This window comes from Anguilla anguilla, chromosome 1 (assembly GCF_013347855.1).
Source record: "Anguilla anguilla isolate fAngAng1 chromosome 1, fAngAng1.pri, whole genome shotgun sequence".
NCBI classification, from domain to species: domain Eukaryota; kingdom Metazoa; phylum Chordata; class Actinopteri; order Anguilliformes; family Anguillidae; genus Anguilla; species Anguilla anguilla.
In genome coordinates this window covers 67,082,039-67,108,729 of record NC_049201.1, presented here as the reverse complement: position 1 = coordinate 67,108,729, position 26,691 = coordinate 67,082,039, and the positions used below count along the sequence as shown (strand labels likewise).

General features: G+C 40.9%; 1 protein-coding gene across 1 annotated transcript; it reads left to right on the top strand.

Annotated features, from left to right (window-relative positions):
- Nucleotides 1-14,261: 14,261 nt before the first annotated feature.
- Nucleotides 14,262-25,792, top strand: rhbg (Rh family B glycoprotein). The gene is made up of 10 exons (XM_035402955.1): nt 14,262-14,543; nt 18,744-18,930; nt 19,779-19,929; nt 20,217-20,364; nt 21,121-21,287; nt 22,182-22,319; nt 22,706-22,839; nt 23,231-23,352; nt 23,652-23,725; nt 23,872-25,792. The coding sequence occupies exons 1-10, from the start codon at nt 14,354-14,356 to the stop codon at nt 23,947-23,949; spliced, it is 1,389 nt and encodes a 462-aa protein (XP_035258846.1). The 5' UTR covers nt 14,262-14,353; the 3' UTR covers nt 23,950-25,792.
- The last annotated feature ends 899 nt before the right edge of the window (nt 25,793-26,691 follow it).

The window sequence follows — 26,691 nt, the reverse complement described above, 5'->3', positions numbered from 1 at the left end:
ATTCAAGAGGTATGTCAGCAAAGATATTATTTGTTGAAATACCTGATCCCCTATCCCTTCCAAGAAATGTCAGAAGTCAATGGCCCAAAGCCCATATTTACATTTTTATGTCTCATAAAATTTATTGGTTTTAAAATGACTGAAGCATGGAAATTGAGGCAGATGAACTGATAACAGTTGGGACACTATTTGCATGACCTTCTCATGACATTTTATTTAGTGAAATCACAGGTTTAACGTTAGGTCAACTGGCGGCATCAGTAGCTATACCACAGTTGACTGTTCTGTTTCTTGGTTCTCATGCAAAATCAATAGTTTGCAGAAAAGGTAAATGCTAAGACTGGCGCCAGTGCTGCCCCAGGTGTACATGAAGGCATTGGGAATACCAAAAAGAAACTATCCCCACATGCTGGTGTAATCCATTTAGGCCTAATTTAATGCACTCTGTAGCACTCTTGCCTTTCCAAAAATTGTGTCACTCGTGACTTTATTAAGACTGTAGCTATTGAATTACATGCAATGAGTACCTGTTTTTTTAAAAATTCTTTCTGTATTACTGTTTTGTGTGGAAAGGTGCAGTACCTCCCTGAGCCTGCGCATTATCCTGATGTCAGGGCTCAGAGAGGAGCTAACGTTTCCCTGGACCGTGCTTCGTAACCTCAGATCATGAAGAGGACACTGTGAGCTCTGCTTTCCACCGACCTTATAAACAATGTCAGAATTGTAACCGCTGTGATGTCCTTTTTCTCAAAGGAAGCAGCGTGCACACAAACACAAGGAGGGAGAAAAAAAGGTTTTAAGTAAAATCAAATAATGGAATTCCACTGTCTCCCCTGTGTCTCTTCACCATTGTGTAGCCCTATCAATGGAAGTCTTTCTAGCTCGTGTGGAGACAGCAATTAGTATTCATGAGGGCACGTTTAGGTGACAACTGTCCCTTCTCTCTCACGCTCTCTCTGCTTTCTATTTACTCTTTCCTCATCAAGGAAAAATATATACAACACAGAAACTTTGGTTGTGCTTAGTTATTATTTTTTAATTTGGTGGACACTCTTGTCCAGAGTGAGTTGTATTATATGAATTGTAGGAACAAGGACATAAGTACAGACGAGTAGGATATTTACAGAATCAAGCTAAGTGGCAATAAAGGCATACAGTCAATCACAGCATAAAATCAATCACATGATGCACTGGCTGTACATGTCTGCTGCCCATGGCTGTATCCTGATTTGAGCACATTATAGTTTATGAAAATGAAAGGTCAGGAGTTGGGCACCACATGCCTGTTTTATACTGGCATATGGAAAGTTCAAAAAACACACTTTAACTGTATGAGACGATGCATTCAGTACGTCGCCAATGTTTATATTTATTAGCCTTACCTGTGTGAGAGCCATTCTGCTCTAACCCAGTTTAAATGTGGCTGTCTTACCTTTGTCAAATCTTACCTGACCCAGCACCATCCACATGCCCATACTGCATAACGCAGTTTATGCATGACTGTTATCACTAGGAATCTAAAACACAGTAGATTTCTTCTGTCACATGCAGTGACATAACTATTTCTACAATGTACCAACAACTCTGATACAAAAGTGTAGAACAGATATCAAATCCTCATTTCATGCTGATGGTTTCATACAGCATCCTTTATCTTTCATCAGTGCCTCATGATGACTGGGCATTTTTCCAGATTTAAACCCTTTGCCTAAGTTATGGTGTAGAACAAAAAAATGCATGAGTGGATGTGCATGTCTGACATTTGCAGCTGTTTATAAATGTATCGTTATTTTTTTCATGGACTATCTTTAATTGTCAAACATGCTATTATAGAATTGCATTGTAAAGCACTGTTTATAGCAGTTACTGAATAAAGCCAGATACAACTGGTTTGTCAGTGGAAACTGCTTAGGTGTTGGCAGCTGGTGTGTGGTCCTTTGATGCTTCTAAGAGGTCAATGTGATAGTTTGCAAGGAGTAAATGGGTTTGTAAATATTTCACCAGTAGACATGATCTTTGATCTAACAGCCTGTAGAATGTGTTTAAGATTGTGGGTGAGGGGGGCATCTCCGTGGAGACCTCAGTCACGCAAGATAAAAGGCATATCATTTGAGTATGAGTAGGAAGAAAGTATAAAGATAAAATATAATTTTATCTGTATGGCAATGGCATAGTAACCCTTAATGGCTTTAAGGGATATGTGGGATTTAGTACCGCAGGCAAGCATGTTTTGCATGTGCAAGACAGCTTCTTTGGTTTAAACCTCCACCCAACTTGCCTGCAATCTATTGTTTCTGCATGTTTAAATTGGTTTTACTAATTTCCCTCTAACACATTATAGTATGGAAATGGTACAATTTGATCTTAAGATACTGGTTGTAAAATGCATAAACTTGATTTTATGACGTTTGTGATAAAATAGTTATAAACCATACTACTGAGATACTAGCATTTGGAGAGATATCACATATACTAAATTAATCCAGGAAGTAATTTATTAACTGGTGTTATGTCTTAAAATTCCACTGTACACTCATCATGCACAGGGTCAAAAGCAGTGAGGGCAGTTTAGGATGGCTGGTTGACAATTTTTTCAAAATGTAGACTAATGAAAATTCAAGTGAATCAATATGTCCATCCTAAAATAATAATTGGCAATAGTTATTGGTAATTTTTATAAACTTTGAAGTGCAGAGCATTTTTTTATGTAGGCGGTAAATAAAACATTAATGAACATGAACACTAAAATGATGGATGTGCCGTTCTTGTCTTTAAACGGTTTTCTCTTATGTCAATATGCATGGTTAGGCATCTCCAGTGAGCCCATACATCATGTTTGACATGGTGTAAGGTTCCATTGTAGTGGTAGTTCAATGTCAAAACACTCTCTGCAGGCTAGGACATGATATTAGACGGTGCTTGCCAGTTTCTTGACTGTGGCTAGACTGGTGAGACTAGATTTGGGGTTAGAGCCTGTGTTTTTAATCACAGCTTAAACTGAGCATGAAACAACATCACTTTTCACAATAGGTTAATTTCAATAATAGTGTCTGAAATAAGTGTAAAGTTTGAAGATAACTGTTCCGACCACCTGGCTGAATGTGGCTACTGTTCTGTCTGGCAGAAAACGGTTGCATTCCTCAGGGTCATTGGGGGTCTGGAGACATGTTCATTCATGCGACTGGACACATGTAGAAAAACATACAGTACATTCGAAAAATATGATTTAGGTTTTTTTTTTTTGTTGTTTTTCTCGCATACCACATTCCTGGATTGTAGCACATATTTTCATGTTAGCAAGCACAAAGTTGAAGCTGTCAATAAGCTGTCAAAATGTAAATAGTCCCTAAACACGAATGGCAAGACTAATTGGTATGAATGGAATGGCGGGTTTTAGCTTGTGCAATAAACCACACAGAAGAAAACATGACGTTGTGTTACAGGATGAACATTAAAACTGGAATTGTTCCGGTGTGCCTTAATTGAGCAGTTAACAGTTTAGAATAACAATGTGCTCTGTCCTTTGTTATTGCAGGATTCTTGACTGCTGGAGTCGTGCAACCAGCAGGTTTTTTGGTTTCTTTAAAAATGGTAATGCTGTTAAATTGGGGAGGAAAAGTGGATCAATCAAGACAATGACCAGTTAAGTGAGATAGTGAAGTGCTAGCAAGCTGGAATAATAGTTTGCAGTACTGGTGTAGACGAGGGTGGGCCAGAGTGGGCCAGAGCCACCTAAATAGTATCCTATCCCATTTATTTATCTTGGCTGATTCACCACACCCAGTTGTGAATGACCAGGCAGCTCTGGTCCTCCTAGTTCAATGCAGGCCCAGCTATGAATATTTCTGGCTGTACTGCTGGTTTGCAGTAAAAATGCTGCTGTATATTACATGCCGTTGAACACGGAGGCTGTAAAATAAAGGAGGGCAGCCCTCTAGTGGAGATTTTTGGGAATTCCCTTGTAGGGAAGAGGTGTAAATGCTACCATGCAAATAATAGAAATTCTATCACTTTCCAAGCCATTTTTGTTAAAAAAAAAAAAAATAAATAAAAAAAAAAAACCAACAACAACAGAAAACTACCTAAAATTGTCAGGAAGATATGATTTGTTCCTAAACCCATTCTTAGGACACACATCTTCAAATAAAAATAACTGCAGTGCATGATTGTGCATACAAACTGATTCAGTTCAAGCCTGTGTGGCACCTGATGGAAACATGTCATGAATGTATTGCTATGTAGCCTTCCAAATGAAAAGCAGAACTTCTAAAAACCCCACAAGTCACCATAGCCCTTAAAGTAGAGTCAGTGCAGGGCAAGTTCAACCACATATTTTCTCTGGATTATATTTTTTAATTCCCTAGGTTTTGTAAACATGAAAAATATCATAATAAGAAAAAGAACATTTGCAGTGTACTCTTTACATCATTTGTATTTATTAATGTAGTTTACAAGCCATAAAATGGCAGTTTATGGTTGTTATGATGGAAGTGTCATGCATTTACTGGTGGTGAATGGGATACAGTAGACTTCACAGGGGTTAATATAAGAACATTAAATTATGCTTATTTACATTTTCCTTTCACTGGTATCTGGATATCTGTCACCTTTAGCTCAAAACCCAGATGAGTTATTTCTCTGATCTCTCTGGTGAACCCTAAAAATCCATTGATTTCTTGTTTTAAATGTCATTCTGACAGATAGGCAGTGATGGACTGCCATAGCTTCGGTGGGGGGTAGAAGCTCTCTGTCAGTTCGTGAGAAGGCTGGGTGCGCCTTGAGGTGGATCTCAGGTGGATAAGTTACAGCGTTGGGTATATTTCCTGGAAAACCCTCTGCTCTTGCCGAAGTCAACCAATGATGAAATCCCTGGAACTCTTCAACCCTGAAAGGAAAATTATTTTTTCAGATTCCAAATTCACACAGAGATAGACCACATGACAAAAGTACATTACATTTCCAAAAGTATGTGGACACCTGGACATCACATCCATGTGTACTTGTTGAACATCTCATTCCAAAACCATGGACATGCATATGAAGCTGAACTGCTCTTTGCTGCCTCCACTCTACTGGGAAGGCTTTCCAGTAAATTTTGGAACATGGCTGCAGGGATTTGCTTCCATTCACCCACAAGAGCATTAGTGAGGTTGGGCACTGATGTTGGGCATAAGGCCTGGCTCGCAGTGGCCAGTCAATTTCTTCCCCACCAAACAAAGCAAACCATTCTATATGGACCTTAATTTGTGCACGGGGGCATTTTCATGCTGAAACAGGAAAGAGCCTTACCCATACTGTTGCCACACAGTTTGAAGTGCAGTATTTTCTGCAATGTCATTGTATTGTATTGTATTTCCCTTCACCGGAACTAAGGGGCCCAGCCCAAACCATGAAAAACAGCCCCAGGCCATTATTTCCATTGTTTGGAACTCTGTAGTGACTGTTGCAAGGACAGATGATTTTTACATGCTACATGCTTCAGCACTCAGCGGGCCTGTTCTGTGAGCTTGTGTGGCCCATGACTTCATGGCTGAGCTGTTGCTGAACCTAGACATTTCTACTTCACAATAACAGCACTTTCAGTTGACTGGGACAACTCTAGCAGGCCAGAAATTTGACAAACTTGGAAAGGTGACATCCTATGACAGTGCCACGTTGAAAGTCACTGAGCTCTTCAGTATGACCCGTTCTACTGACAGTGTTTGTCAATGGAGATTGCATGGCTGTATGCTTGATTTTATGCGCCTGTTAGTAATGGGTATGGCTTAAATAGCCAAAACCACTAATTCGAAGGAATGCCCACATACTTTTGGAAATGTAGTGTATGTAGACACCTGCCATCCAAAGTTATGGGCATTAATATAGAGTTGGTCCAACCTTTTCTGCTATAACAACCTCCACTCTTCAGAGAAGGCTTTATACTAGGTGTTTGGAATTTGCTTCCATTCAGCCAGAAGAACATGAGTGAGGTTGAGCACTGATTGGTCAATTAGGCCTGGCTCGCAGTTGGCTTTCCAACTGATCCCAAAGGCATTGGATGGGGTTGAGGTCAAGGCTCTGTGTAGGCCAGTCTACCACACTGTTCACACATTAATATTACCACAAGTTCTACCACACTGTTTTCGACAAAACCATTTCTATATGGACCTCACTGTGTGCCCAAGGGCATTGTCATGCTGAAACAGGGAAGCGACTTCCCCAAACTGTTGGGGAAGCACAAAATTGTCCAGAATGTGATTGCATGCTGTAGCATTACTATTAGCTTTCACTGGAACTAAGGGGCCTAGGCCAAACCATGAAAAACTGCCCAGACCAAGGGGTGTCCAGCTAATTTTGGTCATGTAGTGTAGATATAACTGTTCCTGGTGTCAACACAAGGTCTTCAATAAGCCATCATATGAGGATCCTCTCGCTCATGTCAGTAGAGTAGTGACTTGTTTTCTGTTTTTATGTAATATATAAAATCACCTCAGAACCATTTTACTTCTCCACTGTAAACTTGAATAGTGCTTTGAATATGACAGATAGGGTAGTATAAACATTCCTGATGGAATATTGGTCCTCAAGATGTTGCCATATGTTTTCTTAATGATTGAGGTTTTCATAGTCTGTTGATAGGTTGATACTGTATTGAAGAACAGGTAATGACCGGTTGAATCTAGGAAATGCATTTCATACACAGAAAAATCCACACCCATTTCTGAGAAAAGTTGTGAGGTGAGTGCAGTTTCTAGAAGTGTTGATAGGAGAGGGCCAGGTTAAAAGCGCTCCACAACCTCGAGCCACTTCAGCTTCCATCACCTCTGCTATGACATTTTTTTTTCCAACATTTGCCCTCTGACTCTCCCCTGTAATATACATGGAGTACTTTTTGCGTGAGGCGAAACCAGGAGTGATCAATTTGATTTGAATAAACTGTTATGACCTTAAATACATTTCGTTCAATTCAAATTCCGTTTTACATATTTTTTCATGCTACATTTTCATAGCTCGTGATGAAGTCTTCGAGTGGATGTTCGTATCACTTTTATTGATTTTCCTATTGATGCTTAAAATTCATGCATTTAATTCCAGGTTAACTGAATGCAGTTGCCACCATTTATAACGTAGGTGTCTCTCCTGCATTTATGCAATGAATGTAGGGAGTGGCAATTTATGGATGGATACAAAATGACTAAGCTTTGTTTTGACCAATGAATCCAGCTAAATTGTGAAATACTTTAATTACAGATATACGTCTTAGGGGCAATTCCAAGAAAAGGTTTAAGAACTGTAAATTATTTTTTTAAATTATATGATGTAAGTCACAACGCATCAGTTGTATCAGACCAGTGTTGTAGCCAAAACCTATCCTGCCTGTAAACCTCCCTTACAGGCTCAGTCAGATTTGCTGACTTTCTGACTCCTGGCCTTCTATTCCAGGGACTCTTATCTCTCATTGTCCCTCTTGCAGATATTTGATGGCAGACAAAAATCTACTCACACATCCATCTGTCTCCTGTGTGAATGGGGGCACATGTCTCCCCCATGTGACAGTCATGCCTTTGATAGAGATCTCCCAGCGTACGCTGGAATGTCAGCTTATCTCTCTCCCTGCAGCCATACTGGGCCACTTTCTACCAGCCGTGCTCACACACTACGCCCTACCAGAGGGAGAGCGCTGGAACAGCCCCTCTGTCAGGAATGTAACAGCATAACTGTACTGTAAGTTCAAATCCCTCCCTTCCAATACAGTATGCTCAGTAGTTCTTAAACCAACAACATCCACAAGAAACAAATCCCTGCAAAAATCCATTTAGAGATTTTGTCTAGTTTTCTTCTTGTCACGGTTAGCACGAGCGTATTTTAGCAGCTCACATCTCTCAGCACAATTGGAGCTCTATTGAAGATGCATATTTATGTTTTTTATGCCTTGTCTAAAATACCTCCATTGATATTTTATCTCACGTTACATAATCGACGAGCCCTGGCTTGCGCTTATCGCATCAAATCGGGTTCTGCACCTCCAGTAGCTGGTTCTGTTTTAAGGTGCGTCCCACAGGTGACCCCCCCAACCCCCCCCCCCACCTCATGCCCTAGCAGAGCTGTGTGAATGCCAGATCGCCTTATCTGCGGGGCCCACGAGACAGCGGGGAGATGAAGTGACAAGGTGCCGCACGCATGTCTGTGCAGCTGCTGTACTCCAGCAGCACCACTGGCGGCTGTCTCATGAGCAGATCTCACCGTCTCTTTGTAATCTTTCAGTCTCTGTGTTAGTGCAAAGTTAATTATACTTCCTTCTGTATTCTCTGTGTTAGAATAATGTGGTGTTCAGTAAATGCTCCATTCAGTAAGAAATTCTTATGGATAACACCAGTAGCACATACCTTTCTGTGCAGTGGCGGTCATTGCAGGAATTATGAGCTGGACACTTCAAACCATTAACATTTCAGCTTGAATGCTCACTGAGCATTTTAAACTTCTGAGCTGTACGGGGGCAGCTGAGTTTTATAACCCGGACACTGTTTTCTGTACCCTCTCATATCCATGTTGTGGGGTAAACACCAACAATATATTCATAACTATAGTAAGGTCTGAGTCATTGTTTTCCGTACCCTCTCATATCCATGTTGTGGGGTAAACACCAACAATACATTCATAATTATAGTAAGGCCTGAGTCACTGTTTATTGTACCTTCTCATATCCATGTTGTGGGATAAACACCAACTATACATTCATAACTATAGTAAGGTCCGAGTTATTTTTTCTGTCAATTAATATTTTTTGTTATGATGACCTGACTGTTAATTCCCTACATTATTAAAGGTAATATCAATGCCATACTGTAATGCTTGAATATGAACATGCTTTTAAAAAATGTCAATTTGTGAATCCATGAGAGAAGAAATGGTCAGCAACTGTACATGAAACATACAGGAGGCAAACTGCAAGAAACGAGTAAAATAGTATGTAACCCCCTGTGTGGAAGAATACCGAATCTCTTTAGAAAGAATCTGAGAGATGGAAATGGAGATGGGATTTGAAATGTCACATGACATTTTTTTTCATTATCACATGTGTGATGTGCTTGAGTGTCTCAGGTGGAATGAGAGAGACTCCAGGCATCCTGCAGAGCAGCAGACATGGCTGTATCGCAGGCCAATCAGATCACCCAGGTTCAATGGAACTGCTGTACTGCACAATAAAGCCCCACTGCAACCAGATGTGAGCGGGACACAAATAGAAGTCACACCTGAGGGCTTGGTCCTCCGGGTCTGGGCATTATTTTAGCTGGCTGAACCATGAAATGTTTGACTGACTCTCACAAGAACTATCAAAAACATTCTCTTTAGTGGTTGGCATTGGTTTATTTTGGGAATACACGCTTTGTACTGTAGAGGACAATCAAGAGTAGCCCCATGCGACACATGATATTAGACCAATATTGAACTCCACTAGGGTGACTCTTATTACCACATGGCGCCATAACTACAAGAAATCAAATGACAGCATTTTGCTTGATACTGCAAACAAATAAAAATATTAAATGACCTAGGGACAGACCTTGCCAATTAAGACTAAAACAATTACTAAATGTGTGTGTTTGGGCAGATAATGGAAATGCATGTACACAGTTCTATTTGTGTAGAAGCGAGACACAGATGTATTGCTTGCCAGACTTATTTCTCCCTTTGTAGCTTTCCCACCTCCTGCTATATATAATACATTTGTATATGTGCAGCTTCTGTATATCTAGCAGTATATCTTAATAATAATAATGCATTCATTATCAAATATATTCAATTTCTGTCATGGATGGTATAGGCAAACTGATGCATAATATAATATGGATTTCACAGAAGCTTTCAAGTGATTTGTGAGTACATGAAGTGCAAAAGTCACATGGCCAAGTGCATTTCAACATGGTACACCACTGTTTTCGTGGTAATCATAATGTATTGCAATGTTTCCTCCCTGAATCACTTGACCATGGTACATTTCATTCACCTGTAAACCTGCTGTCAATTAAAAGGGAATTCTTCGAAGGCTCGGGTTCAAGAGTGTTTGTGAGTGTCTTCGTGGCGGGATTCCCGGCTTGGCTTGAAAAAAAAAAAAAAAAACCTGAGACCAAAGGACAGGAGTGGGCATGCAGCTCAAAGTGAGAGGAATTCCATGCTTTTTACCACTAAGAGTGACCTGTCTATGGGCCAATGACATGTGGATTTCTATGTGTTCAATTTCTATGTGTGTCTTATTCACTCATTCATCTGCAATGTGAGATATGCTTGACCAACTCCCATTGAAGTCATTTTCCAAACAGGGAATAAGTGTGATGGTGGGCATGCAATCTGATACGGTAATGCTACAGTGGTATGGTTTTTACACACTGTGTTTACATTTGTGTCGATTTCTGTGAATTTTACAGTACATTCAGTTTATACAATTATAAATTGAAATTTTTGTTCCACTGTGCACATAAACGTATAATTTAGTCCACTTTGTAAAAACATTAGACTTCAGTTTGTGCAGAAAGTTACTTAAAATGGCCAAATTAAAACAAATGCAAAAAGACAAAATATTCTTGCATGCAAATCATTGCAGTTCTAGTGCCCTGAAGTTATACATGCTCTTTGATTTACACTAATACAGTTGCTCAAAGAAAACAATTTTTCCCAAAAAGAATTTTGACGTAGCAATTATTTACACCCCTTTCTAATTAATTAGCGTTAACATCCTACTTTTTAAGTTAATCTCAATCATAGGGGATTGCATTGTGAAAACAGAAGGGGGAAATAAGTTTATCATTTGAGAAAAGTCATTTTGGCTAATTAAATTGAATCATTATTGAAATAAGATATTTTCATCATGTTTGAGTATTAAAGTATAGTTAAGTATTATTTGTTTTATGAAGCCATCGGTTCGTCGTTGTCAAGAGTGTGAATAATTCTGCAGGGCTGGTTTTATCTCATGAGTCTATGTCCCCCCTACAAAGTGATTTTAAAAACCCGTCTTCTTCCAGGGTTTTGAGCGTAAATGAAAAGGATTGCTAGCATTCCAAGTTAAGTACACTGTCTCTTTCAAATGTAAACACAAGTATTGACTGAAAAACCTTTGCATACTTACCCCATCAATACCACTTGCAGTGTATTCAGTAACATAGCATGTACTGCGAGGCATTTGCATCTCTACAGCTTGCTTGTCTCGACCACCAGGCCGCAGGCGGACGGCAGTTTTGCCTCTCTGCCCCAGAGAGGTGTCCCTTCTCATCTTGTTGTGACCAGAACCAGCTGTGCATCGGCCCAATGCCCCAAACTGTCTGGCTCCCAGTTTCACGCACAGTGGGATGCCTGTGGATCGAAACGGCAATAGTCGAGATTATACGAATCATAACAACATTGTTATATTTTCTCTCCCTCTGAATGCGGAGACAGACCGCGGGGAAAGATTAGAGGCAATGGTGAGTGATGTCTTTCACCTCGCAAATGTGCAGGAACCTGTCCCGTCGGCCCCCTTCCTGCCCGGACCAGAAGCGTAAAGCCCTGCTTCAACTGAAAGTTTCACGCTTGAATTCTTTAAAAGCAAATTCCACACATTTACTATCAGGCTGGGGATCCAAGAAAAGACGAACAGGCCGCCTCAGCTGTGAGATCATTGAAGATACTGAAAAGGAGGAAAGCCATTGGGTGTCGGTGGAAGAGAATGTTACAAAACATCTCCCTAATAATTTCACACACACTTCATTTTTTTGCGATTGACGCGTGATCATACATTCATATGATTATAACCACACCCAAATTCTATGTTTGCTGCATAATTTATTTATAGTATCAAGCTATTTGTTCCTATTAAGTCAACAAGTTACCCAGGGCAACTTACCCTTATTGTCTTTTCATATAGTGCTTCAGCCTTCATGCTCATGCTTGTCCTCAGTAAATAATGTGAAAACAAAAAACAATTTTTGATTTTTTTAAATACATGATGACATTGAGACATTGAGATTCATTAGTCTCCAAGTACAGTTGAAGTTATCAGTCAGATTAAGGCCTTCATTTAATTGAACAACAACTATAAATTTAACAGTGAATTGTTACAGGGCGGCAGTGTAGTGTAATGGGTTTGATTCCCGGGTAGGACCAGCTGTATAAATGGATGCAATGTACATGCTGAGTAAAAAATAAAAAATTGTAATAACGTTGGTTTCCTTGTTTCCTTAACCTGGAAGTGGAAATGAAGTACGCGCAAACCTTAAGGAAAATTTGTCATTTGCCTAAGTTTCTTGAAAGCTTGAAAGCAGTGGAAAATACAAGCAGTGGCAAATACAGTACCTGCAATACAATATGCTCTATGGGTTGAATGGAGTCAGTCCGAACCTTAAGCTTTTCTGTACCATTTGTACGCTTTGAACTGGACTGATACACTGAACAAATGCAAAGGAGGCCACCATTTTGTAACATCTATAAGGTGACAGTAGTGTATTTGAAGGCCTATAGTTATTCATTTATCATGTACTGCTGACTTGAGCAGTTTCTGATCTCTTTTTTCGAGTTGGTATGCTGAGGATGCCATTAAATCATCATCATAAATCTCCATTTATGAAAACTTCATATTTTCCTTACGAACAATGTTTACCTTTTTATTTCATGATTTCTCTTTCTCCACATTCAGACCGTGACATTTCTTTTCATCTGAAATTTAATGGTATTTAACAGAGGGAAACTGAGCACAGCATATTTCAATGTGCCAATTGCATTGTAATCACAGTAATATCAAAGGACCATTTTGCAAGCAGGCATACTGACGACAGAGACTCAAAGACATTTTTTAAACAGTATATTTCTAACACAGCAGTATCATTTTGAGGTAACTATATTGTGTTTAAACAATGTGAGAAATCTTCTGCTTTATGCATTTTTTTCTCTTTACCATAGACAATAAGAACAATAAGCACAGTTATGCATTCATAAATGCTCATGTTTCTGAATTCTATGGGTGGTATTTATTATGCATGCAGTCTAGAAAATAGTTTCAATCTGTTTTGTGAAGTCACATGTGGAAAGGGGGCATGTAGAGGTGTAACTGCAGGTTTTGACTTGGTTTAGGAAGTGGTTTAGATTTGATCAGTGGTGCTGGCAATCTGCCCCAAAGCAGACTGCAGAGACACCTAGATCATAAGTTCAGACCTGGTCTTTAATATTGGGCTGCCCGGTGAATAATCTTGTCACAGATTATTCCAAGGTGTGGTAGGTGTTTTCTTTTTTTTTTTTTTTTGTAGGCGTCACAACCTAAAGGACACCCATCACAGGATCTCCCAAGTATTTGAGACAACCTCTTTTCTATTCAAACTTATAAAGTTGGTCCACCCTTTGCTGCTATAACAACCTCCACTCTTCTGGGAAGGCTTTATACTAGATATAGGAACATTTCTGCAGGGATTTGCTTCTGTTCAGCCAGAAGAGCATTAGTGAGGTCGGGTACCTATTTGGGTGATTAGGCCTGGCTCACGGATGGCTTTCCAATTGATCCCAGAGGTGTTGTATGGGGTTGAGGCCAGGGCTCTGTGCAGGCCATTCAAGTTCCTCCACACTGTTATCTACAAAACCATTTCTACAGTATATGGACCTTGCTATGTGCCCAGGGGCGTTGTCATGATGAAACAGGCAAGGGCCTTCCCCAAACTGTTGGGGAAGCACAGAATAATCTAGAATATGATTTTATGCTGTAGCATTAAAATTTTCCTTCAATGGAGATTTTTCTTCAAAAGGAGCCTAGCCCAAACCATGAAAAATAGCCCCATACCCAGGGGCGTCCAGATACTCTTGGTCATATTGTGTACAATCCCCATGAACAATCACACATACCTATATACCCTATACATAATTTGTTCAGTCGTAGCTGTCACAGAACATGTTATTGTTTTTGTGCCTATATAACTATTTTATAAGATTGTGTTATATATAGCTGAATCACTAGAAAATGTACTTTATCAATACCCATATAGATAGACTTTTTAAATAACTGTAAACATATTCTGAAAACTACCTTTGATATGAGAATTTTTAATTTTACAAAACTTAGTTTTCCATTATCATAATACTACCAGTAGTATAACTGATGTCAACCAATGAAATATTGCAACACTCTCCAGACCACCTTAAAGAGATGAATGCTTGAGGGGAGGAGCTGAGTTTGCCTGCAGAAAGGGATTGGTGGAATGCCGGGGGAAGGGGGTGTGGGCTTGAAGAGCGCAACACAAAACAGCCGTTGAACTTGTGCATGAGTGGTGCATGCACACTCACTGTAACTGTGAAGTGTCTCCTGCTCACTGGAGCCAATCTGGGTTCTGAGCACGAGGTGAGAGAAAAGGACAACACCATGACCAACTTCGAGACCAACCTGAGGGTGAAGCTGCCCGCTACCTGCATCATACTGGAGATGATCATCATCATCCTCTTTGCCACGCTGGTGGAGTATGACGACCAGACGAATGCCAAGTACTGGCACAAGGAAATGGCCGAACACAACTTGTCCAACTATGATAATGAGTTCTACTTCCGCTACCCGAGTGAGTGACCTCTGGGGCTGTGTGGCTGGGGTGGGCTGGATGGTAGAGGGTGGAGGGCTTTGGTGAAGGATGACTTTTGATGGCCAGGGTGAGCTGTATTGTATGAAATGAAAGGGTGGTTTGAACGCGGACCACTCTATCAGGCCCTTCAGAGGTTGATGATGTGAGCTGAGGAAATGTTTATCTTTGCTGTGTGGTGTATCTACAGTGATAGTGAGGTGCCTGATAGTCAGATCCTGCAAGAGCAGACTGTACCAGAGTTTTCAGCCTTTTAAATATTTCAAAGATATTGCTCCAGTGAAATATTGCAATGAATTGTTCCTAGCTACTATATGTGGAACGTAATGCATGATGCAGGGGAAGACAGGAAAGAGTGACTACTGCTAATGAGAAATGAACATATTTCCTTTGGCTACCAGGTACCAGAGATGTACAGTGCGAGAAGTTAGGTAGATTTGAATCTTTTTTTGTATTTTCCGTAGAGCACTCAGAACGTTTGTTCTGAAGCACTATATTTGACATTGTGTAGGGTCACCGGAGCGAAGTGCATTAATTTGACTTCTACAACTTAACGAGGAGTGATGACTGGATGTGAAACTGACATCCCATAGAAAGCTGCACAGAAACTCAGCTGTGCTACTCAAAGGCTGAGCCCTTTAGTGCTTACTGCTTTGGGGCTGCTGGTAGCCGCAAGGAAAATCGACTTAGAGTTTTTTAAATTTATTGCAGATGCAGTAATTAGGCAGTGAAATTCACTAAGCTGTCATTTATGACGGGTGCCTGAGGCGATAAATGTTTTTTTAGAAACAGGTTGAAGTGCATCAGTTGGAGTCAAGTGTAGCTGGCACAGATGTAATCAAAATAAGATGCAGAAGAGCAATTTCAATTATGAACAAATACAAGTGGAATGTTGTTTGTGGGGATTAAAGAACTCACAAAACTGTTTTTGTGAAGACATAACCCAAAACTCGCATTTACTTGGTAGTCAGTTACAGACTAAATACAATTGATTAAATTAAGGCTTAGTGCAAAAGCATAACTCATGAAATTCATACTAAATGAGAAACTAAGCGAACGTAAATCTAACGCAAATACCTGGAGGTTGACTGACTGCTAAATAGTTCTGGGCATTTCATACCAGAAGATTCAGTGTGGAGCGACAGTATAGCGCAGATGTACACAATTTTTATCTGAATGATGTGCATTATATTTTTCTGATCTATAAACTTCCTGGGCAGGTAAGCCTGTGGACTGTTAGAATCCCACCTTAAGAGAGGCTTCAGATGAGATTCAGGAAGCCAGAGGGAAGGGAGTGCGCTGGATGAGTGGGCGTGGCTAATCATAATCCCTTTTGAAAGCTTACCTGCTCTGGGGGCATGCCCGTTGGGGGCCTCTTAGCACTGGGTATTTTAATGCAGGTGTTACTACTGGCATACAGGTACAGAGCCAGGGGCTGTAACAGTGGTGTGGGCATGGGAACGGGAGAGAGGAATGCCTGTATGCGCATATCCACAGAGCCGTTAATGCAGCCCAGTGAGAATGGGGGCCTTCCTCCAAGAGCGTGAGAATGGCTGAGAGAGAGGTTGCAGTGAGGGACTGGAAACCGCATTTGAGTCAATGCAAAAGGGAGTGTTTCCAGCCCTCAGACAGGTCACACTGGTTAGTGTCTCAGGGTTTAGGGGTTTGGGTGTGGTGGTTGGGGGGGGCGGGGGGGGCGGGTGGCTTCTGAACTTGTGAGTGAATAATGCTCATGCATTGTCTCTTGCTACAAAATCCATTGCATGAAACTTATTATCAACCTGCTCTGGCGTTTTACTGATTAGGGGAGTAAAATTGAGTACAAGGCCAAGTCCATAGCAAGACAAAATTATTATTCCACAGTGCATAGTTTAATGGCCTATTCGATGCAACAGTTCCGATAATGTTTGTCATAACTTTTCTGCTATGTAACTAAGTATGTAAGTTGTAATTCTTATACGAGGAGGTATTATACACATGTTCATTTGTCACTGGTGAATGCATAAGTGATTCTCATGGGGTCCTGGCCACATGATGCGTTTAGTCTGGCTCATTTTAAAAAAGGCTTGTGGTAGCATGATGTTGGGAGTGTCCATGGAGCTCAGGCTTGAGTGCCTGCATAACCTTGTTTGTATCCATGCAGCGTCAGGCAGTGAGAATGGCATATCCATACAATAAGATGATGGGAGTGTTGGCATAAAAGTGCATGTATCAGTGCTGGATTAAATCTATTAAGAAAGTCGTTTTACAAACAGCAGTGCTGTTTGATAAATGGAATCTATTATTTCTATTAATTGTCTCCAGGGCTGTTTTTGACAGTTTATGCTGATTATGTCAGATCAGCCTCAGGGTTTTCATTTATCCACGGGTCATTTAGATGAAGAACTTTTTTTCCAGAAAACTGATGACATAATGGGGGAATCATGCAGAACAAAGAGAACTATTCCCAGGAATATCGATTTAACTACACAAATTTAAAGAGACCAGTAAAACTGAAAAGAAGTAAGCCCTAAAGCTAGGATATGCAGTGCTGCACTATCAGGGTGACATACTGTACTGTTTCAGGATTCCTGAGTAGTTGCAAATAGTCACCTGAGGAATGGAAAGTTAGGGTAGCAGTTTGGGACCTGTGCTCCTGACCACAGTCTAATTTGTGTGAGTAGAACCTGGAGGAAGAACAAAAAGGGAGATAGTTATTAAAAATCAGTGAAATGCAGTGCTGTAAATATCCTGGGATGGCACCATGATTGAAGAATTTTCAGAGGAGCTTGATATTGATTTCATTTGACTCAATGAACATTGTGGTAAAACAATATGTGGAATAAGAAGTTAAGTACCATTTTATTATCTTTTCATCTGTTGCTCATCTGAAAGACTTGCATGCCTGTTATCTCATAATCAAAGCATAACTTGACATCACACAATCACATGCAGGGGGAGAAACCTGATAGTCAGGTTCTTGAACAGACACGAGTGTGAGTCTTTATCTTGTTAAACTGAACAATCAGAGTCGTAACAAAAAAATAATGAATTGTATTTGCACAGCTCTTTTTCAAATACCATCTTCACAAGAGGCAATACATATCAAGTCAAGTAAAAGCATAAAGAAGTAAACTTTTACAGAAGAAAAAAAGCAGGTATAATTGAAATCCAGTAAATGACCCAGTACCCCAACGTGTTCATGTGTTTCTGTGAGAGTAGGAGTGAAGGTGGGTGAAAGAGGTGACACGGGATATCTGGGACAGTTGGCCTGCAGGGAGTCTGGCACCATCAGTGCTCCCTCTGCCAACAGCCGGTTTCCAGGCCCAAGCACAGACAAAGATTGTTCACTCACTATCTAGACTGAGGCCATGAATGCATTTCATCTAATTGGCAGATTACAGTGTAGCTGGCTGAGTGAGCAATGGGAACAGATAAATTGAATAGAGTCCAGGTGACGGCACATCCGTCTGTGTCCAATTATGTAGGCCAGCTGAATTTCATCACCCATTTAACCATACACATTACACCTATTCTAGGTTATCCACAGCTGGGTCTTAAAAAGCAAATTTGTTTTTGAAATAGTGAACTGTAACAATGCTTGCCCTTTTCAGGACAGTGGCATCGAATACACTTTATGATACCAGGAGGTTGTGGGTTCAAGTCACAGTTGGCATGCTGCACCCTTGCACTAGGCTTTACATGAACAGCTCCAGGTGGAACGAGCTCTGAAGGCTTGTGGAACTATGTAGCAAGCCGAGTGCCACCGCTCGTTTAAGAGATGAGAGAGACGAGTTTATTTTTTTGGACGTGACTGCGTCTTTTTTATTTTACGGCCTCCACGCGGCTTTCTGTTCGCAATACACAATTCACTGCTGACTGTCCATCAGCTCCTCCTCCGTCTCCAGTCCGTTCGCTTCTGTCTCTGTAGACCAGCTTTTTAAGCGTCCAGGCTCAGTGTCAAGGTAATCAGCACATTGTCCATCAATCAAACAATTAACCATCAGTGCTGATTAATAATCCCCAACAGCTGTGGCGCAGAGTTCCGAGAGCCGCCCCGCCCACTCTCTCTCTGCAGCCAACGCAAAACCACGCCCACCCTACCACAAACTAGTTAAACCGGAATTTATTAAAAGCAAAACACCTACAGTACACAGGTGTAGATGGCATTAATGAGCAATGCTCCGCTCTCTCCTCCCGCAGGCTTCCAGGACGTGCATGTGATGATCTTCATCGGCTTCGGCTTCCTGATGACGTTCCTGCAGCGCTACGGCTTCAGCAGCGTGGGCTTCAACTTCCTGATCGCGGCCTTCGCCCTGCAGTGGGCCACCCTCATGCAGGGCTTCTTCCACGGCATGCACGGGGGCAAAATCCACATCGGGGTGGAGAGGTGAGATGCCTGCCCCTCTCTCTCTCTCTCTTTCTCTCTCTCTCTCCACACACACATGCACACATACGCACACACACACATGCACACTCGCTCATACACACACACACACACTCTCTCTCTCTCTCTCCACACACACATGCACACATACGCACACACACACTCGCACATACACACACACACACACATTCTCTCTCTCTCTCTCTCCACACACATATGCACACGTACTCACACACACATGCACACTCGCACATACACACACACACATTCTCTCTCTCTCTCTCTCTCTCTCTCTCTCAATCTCTCTCTATCTCTCTTCACACACACACATGCGCCCGCACACACACGCACATACGCACACATTCTCTCTCTCTCTTTCTTGCACAAACATGCACATGCTGTCTATTTCACTCTTTCTCTCTCACACACACAGATATGCACATACTCTCTCTCTCTCACACACACACCCATACACTCTCTTTCACTTTTTCTCAGGAACATACATGTGCACATGCTAACACACATAAGTGGAAACATATACAGTATCTGTCACATTACATCAACACTGACGCATTGCAGAGTGAATATTATACATTCTATATTAACTCTATATTATATATTTAGTGATGATCAATACTTGACAAATTAGTATAAGTGTCCATAGACACTATTATGTTCTTGTGAAATATGTTCCATAAATCATTAGCTCAGAAGCTCTGTCAGTCTCACTTGTAGAGGAAACAGTTTTGAATTTTGAGTGAAGGATTGCATTAATATTGGATTAGAGTATACTGTGATTCACTGGAACACTGACTTTCTGTACAGTGAATTGTAACGCCTTCCTTTTGCAGCATGATCAACGCTGACTTCTGCACGGGTTCAGTTCTCATTTCCTTTGGTGCTGTGCTGGGGAAGACCAGCCCGGTCCAACTGTTGCTGATGGCTGTGATTGAAGTGACTCTGTTTGCTGTCAATGAGTTCATCATCCTATCTCTCCTGGAGGTGAGTATAGGAGCCCATGCATATGCCATTACACTGTAGAGCTCACTAACGTATACCAAAAACACCATAACACACTGTTACACCGTAGAGCTCTCTAACACATACAAACAAACACCATAACAAGTGAATATACTGCAGATCTCACTAACTTATACCAAGAAACACCATACACACCAGAATGGGTCACAAATACCTACCAGAAAATGTCTGCACCTAAAAAATTTGTGATATTTTGGATGTTAGTTTTTGATTGAAAAATGGATTCATAAAAAATGTCTGTTCATCAGGCCAGGGACGCGGGCGGCTCCATGACGATCCACACTTTCGGGGCCTACTTTGGGCTGGTGGTGGCCCGAGTGCTTTACCGCCCACACCTGGACAAGAGCAAAGACAAGAACGGCTCTGTCTACCACTCTGACCTCTTTGCCATGATTGGTGAGATTCTCCCTTTGAAACATATTTCAGTTCTATTGATACTGACTCCTCTGCCTTCCCCCCTTTCCTGGAGTTTATGTTTATTCACAGCAATACCGCATAGCTGTGAGTGCTCTAGGTCAGGGCATGGTACATCACTGATTGCAGATGTATGTAGGAATGATGCAACAGAAAGTTTACAAGTGCAATTGACCCTGGACTCCAGATATGGACCCGATATCCCTTCAAAGTAAAAGTCTTGAATAACCATCTAATCTTCAGTCAGGACTCAACTCGTACATTGCTTTCATTCAGTCACAATACTGTTGTTTTTTCAAATTCAACTTCAAAATATTGGATTTTTGTGATATTAACAAAAAGCAATCAATGGCCCAGGGTACAGCATTACAGTCAAAACAGGACCTGGTATCTTCCACGTTCATGCCAAGATGACCTTGATATGATTTTGAAAAGACAAGATACCTTCAGTGACTTTCTGGGCTCTTCCTAGGCTGACCCTGATTTTCACTCAGTGATGTCAGATCTATGATTGTGATGTCTGGATGGTGTTTCGGTTCCAATGCCAGTCAGATCCATGATTGTGATATCCTTATGGCATTTCTGTTCCAGTGCCAGTAAAACCCAAGATTGTGATATCCTTATGGCATTTCTGTTCCAGTGCCAGTAAAACCCAATGATTGTGATATCTGGATGGTGTTCTTGCCCAATGCAAGTCAGATCCATGATATCCGTATGGTGTTTCTGTTCCAATGCCAGGCACAATCTACCTGTGGATGTTCTGGCCCAGCTTCAACTCGGCTATCACTGCACATGGGGATGACCAGCACCGCACTGCCATGAACACCTACTACTCCCTGGCTGCCTGTACACTGGCCACGTATGGCTTCTCCGCTCTGGTCAGCCATGAGGGCAAACTGGACATGGTAAGGAGGCTTGGAGGACTGAATTATGGTACCATATAATATAAGCTGAGGATGATGCGAAAGCATGAGGGTGGAGTCAGGGGAGTATACAATTTTTGTATACATCACCTGAATAAATATAAAGTGATATATGCAAGTTATAGTGAAATGAAAAGTATAGCATTAAATACAATATGTAACAACACAATTCAGTTATGTTACAGGCTTTTTAGAGTTGTAAGTGAATTCACACTGATAGATTGAGGAACTAAATTGTATACCGTGGCTTCTCATTAATGTATGAACAAGTGACTATGTTCAAATTAATTATCTCAACAATGGGTATGTGTTTATGTACTTAGTAGAACTCATTCCAAATAAAGCAGCAGTGGTTGTTCGGGTCCTCCAGAGGGTGCTGTTTAGCAGTATTCGTCAGAGCTATAGAAAACACATGGCTCTTCTTGTATAGCACAATGAAGAAGCAAGTCCCATCAGTTAGCCAAACATAGATTTGAGACATATCAGTACTGGAAACCATTCAAGGTAAGTGACAAATACCATGCACATCAATACCTTTCACTCAGTGACAAACTGCCCAATATTGGTGAAGGAGATGGGAGTATAACATTTAGGCAAGTGTGTAAATAAAATTCATCCTGTAAACAAGGCTGTGGGAGATCACAGCACTACTCTGGGAAGAAACTTCACACTGAATTAAAAAGCATATGTCCCTCTTTAAAGACAGGATTTTTAAAAATAGTTTGTATTTACCTTTCCTTTTGACTTTCTGCACTAAATTATTTAAAATTAATTTACACAGGATGACTATTGCAGCACTACATTCTGTTATTGTATTATAAGGTCCATCTCATTTTAGAAACAGCCAGTGTAAAAGCTTGTTGCTGCCCCCTGCAGGTGCACATTCAGAATGCCGCTCTGGCAGGAGGCGTGGCTGTGGGCACGGCTGGAGAAATGATGCTGACACCCTTCGGCTCCATGATTGTAGGCTTCCTGGCTGGTACCATCTCCATCCTGGGCTACAAGTACCTCACGGTGAGGACAAGTGGGCATCACAGGCCTGTCGTCACTTGTCTACAACACATCCATGTTCTTTTTGCAGAAAGAGACTGGCATATACTGTATACATGTACATGAAGTTTAATTGTATAATCCTTCCCAGATTTTCTGAGTGGCCAAATATTGACTGCACTGTCAAACAAAACAGTGCAGAACAATATATAAATTCATAATTCATTCATAGAAATTATTGATTTTATATGTATAATATATAATAATGTAAAAAACAAAAGCACATGTATATACTTAAAGATATACATGCAGAGGAGTGAACACATTTACTTGTACAAACACACACACACACACACACACACAGACCATGTTGCTTATCCTTCTGCTGTCCCCTATCCTCCCTCGTTCAGCCTTTTCTGGAGGAAAAGCTGCGTATTCAGGACACTTGTGGGGTCCATAACCTGCATGGCATGCCAGGGGTCCTGGGGGCCATTGTGGGGGCCGTCACTGCTGCTACGGCCACAAAGGAAATCTATGGAGAAGGGTGAGTGCATGTTCATGTTCTCACCACTACCTTTTTTTCCCCTGTCAACACTCAAACGGTCTCACAATATCCAGAGTAAAGCCAATGCCTTTGTCAAGGTAGCTATGGCTAATCAAAGTTTTTCACATCTAACATTTCTATGCATATTGCTTTGCATTGGTTTACTACTATACTGAACTGTCTATTGATGCAAACCAATGTTGAAATCAAAATAATTTCCAGTCTGAAATAGAATGCCTTTAAATGAGCATCTAGCCCCAATGTGAAGGGCTAGAGTGCAGGTCAGTGCCATAGGACATGTGTGGGATATAGAGTAGTGTAAGGTACATTTCTATGCATAAAGACAGGTAACATCCCTGTGTAAAGATAGATCTCTATTTTTCTGATGCAGGATGGAAGACGTGTTCCCAAATATCCACTCAGGAGAGATCACTGCTTCCTACCAGGGTGTGCGCCAGGCTCTCTCCCTGGCTGTAACGCTGGCCATCGCCCTCCTGGGGGGTCTGATTGCGGGTGAGTACCAGTTCACAGAGGACTTCTGGATACATCTGAATGAATGGACCCCATTCTGCCAGCACATATGTCTATGAACATGCGGTGACAATTCACCTATAACTGTTGACCATCCATGTGTTTCCATGGAAACCTTCCCCTAGCTTCCGCCATTTTGTCTCTCTGCTTCATTTGTAGGACACAGTTACACACAGGCAGGCATGTACACACACGCACACACACAGACACACATTTCTGCTGGTGCTGCATATTTTTGTACAGTTGTATTGCTTGTACTTGACTCCGCATTTGATTGACAGGTTTCATTCTGAAGCTGCCCATCTATGGTGCTCCACCAGACACCATCTGCTTTGAGGACGGAATCTACTGGGAGGTTGGTGATATTAACACATTAATCGTGTCTAACAGGTTATCAAAGTTGTTTGTTTCGTCCAGCTTGATAAAGCTATGTACTTTGGTAAAGTAATTCAGTGTACACCAAATCGAGATATGAATATAAACCCTGCGGTGGATCCCCAGGTGCCAGGTGAGGAGGCCTCCCATGAAGAGATGACCACAGTGCCCGTGGAAGATGTGGAGAAACCCCTTAATGGCTGAGCTTCCTGTCCAGGCGGAAGCAGACACTAATGTGGCTTGTGCGCATACACTTTGACATGGATCACGTACCCATATACAGACCGACACGCTCACATGCACATACACACACACACACATACACACATAAATACACACGCACACAAACATGTACACATACACATTTACACGTATTCATACACAGGTTTATATGTCAGTTTGTTTTTAAATCCTGAAATCCTCCCCCATGCATGAAAGTGGCCTTTCCTGATATGGTCAGCGTACCAGCCCCACCACTCCAGGGCCTACATGGTAATCTCATGTAGGTTATCGTACTGATGTAGGTTCACATTTTGACTGTTAAGGTGAATATGCGGAGCACATGTACATGCAAGCAGAAGCATTTAACTCAGAGACACAGAAAAGGAAACAATCACCTCATTCCTCTGTCCTTTTTTAGCAGAGTGTCAGCCTGGTTGTATGGAACATTAATCTATCTGAACAGTTAAACAAAAAACTGTCATCTGTGGGCTACAGTCTATTTGATGTCCTCTCTGTGCCTGTTCATTCAATTAGGTACTAGATTGTATTCAGAATTTCTCTTTTAATATCCTGTATTCCTTGAAAGGAAATGTGCAACATGGACCTTACACATGGGTGTTTAGGAGACAATGCTATTCCATTCGAATTCACAGTTTGTCCTTTTTTGGATGTTACATGAATCACTTGATTTTTTAAATGTTTTTTTAGAAAAATTGTGTTTTTTAAAAAATTGATAAACACAGTTAAACTTGGATAATACCCCACTGTTCCTGTATAGGTAGGAATTGTAGATGTAAGTGCCTTTGCACCTGATTTATTAAGACAGAGCTGCCCAACCATTTTCCTGGAGATCTGCTGTCTTGTAAGTTATCACTTCAGCCATACCAAAGCACAACTAAGTCAAGAGACATCTTGTTTGGCTACTAATTAGGAAAATCAGCTGTGCCAAATTAGGGTTGGAATGAAAACCTACATGATGATATATCCAGGAACAGGGTTGGCAGCCCTTTGCTAAAACCTTTAAGCACATGCAAAACCCATAACATAACCAATGACCATGGTCATGGTATTTGTTTAGCATCAGTCATGGGTTGTGTTATTGCTTTCGCGTGTGCTAAAACGTTTTCTTACTAAAATCAGGCCCTTTGTTTCTTACATGTCCTTCACGTCAACTCCCAACTAAAGTCGCCACATAAATTGTTGACAGCAGCCAATATAAACTTCGCCTCCTACGTTTTCGTATTTATCGCCACAAGATGGCAACCAAGAGCCGTATTTTAAACTGGCGGAAACGACAAATGAGCACGTAGACAAAATTGCCCATTTTATGTATATATACATTATTTTTTTAATTCTTTGCTATAGGGATGCTTGGACGGCTTGATTTTTCTGGCGGTAGTTCAAGTGTTACAATGCAGAGTGTATATTGACGTTAGAAACATTATTTGTCAGAAATATCCAACTGCTTGGACACACTGCTATGTGTTTATTTTTTAGAACCAAAGATTTTAATCTTTTTTTCAGTGGAACAACATGAGTCTAGGTTATATAGTCTGAGTATATATTCTTATTGTATAGCTACACAATTTAAAAGAATACTAGATAGAATAATTCATTTTTAAGTATTGAAATTCCACATGGCCAAAACAGTTACTTGAGTAAAACAGATTAGTTATTTTCGGTTGTTTCCTGTACCTCTGCTGTGGTTTTTTAACATTATCACTTGTCAATGCCAACCCTTAATTGCTTGCGACGTGAGTGTAAACAAATCCCTGTGAATTCAAATTTATTATTTGAAAATAAAGAGCATGTTTTTTTTCCAGAATGTTGGAGTGTAGTCTTTCTTTCGAGTGTTATACATGAGGATATTTCACTGATAAAATTTTTCTGCAGGTCGAATATATGACTTGTGACAGTGTGCGTTGGACAAGGACCTGAGATAAAACCGCTAAATGCTGGTTCCATGTAAGGGGAGGCACTCACTTGACACCCTTGAGCAACGCAATCTATGACAGTCGCTGTATTTGATATCTACCAAGAAAATAAGTAACATAGCACTTAGCTTGTATTGGTTCATTTGCGTTGGTTCATCAATTTGGGCATCCTTACTTCCGCCTACACCAGTGGTGTCAAACTCGTGCCATGGAGGGCCGTGTGTATGCAGGTTTTCATTCCAGCCTCAGATCTTGATTATATAATTAGTTAAATTATTTGCTGAATTAGGGATGCAGGTTTGTGCACAATGGTGACCCGACGTCTATGGTGACCCGCATTGTCTAAATAAAAATTTTCTTATATTCTGTGCTTCAATGCAGTTAAACGCATATGGCTGAATGAGTAATTGGACTCAATTAAGGCAGCATTAATTGGTTGGAATGAAAACCTGCATACACACGGCCCTCCATTGCACGAGTTTGACACCACTGGCCTACACTTTCTCCTGGCTCCGTATGCGACGTTTGTCAATGGCTTGTAATGTCTTGCTTTCTAGTACTGCTTCAGGTTGATAGGGGGAATTACTTTCGATGAAATCATTCAGATTACGAATATAGCATTAATACGATGTCATCGATTTTTGCCACAAGTCGGATTATAAATGACTAGTGTTTATTGTACGTATTGTATTATCACAATTGCCATTATCGAAATCGTTTCTGCGAAATAGATTGGACGACTTGCAATATGGATCTCACGGTTTGCTTGATTTCCGGGGCATTGGCGTTG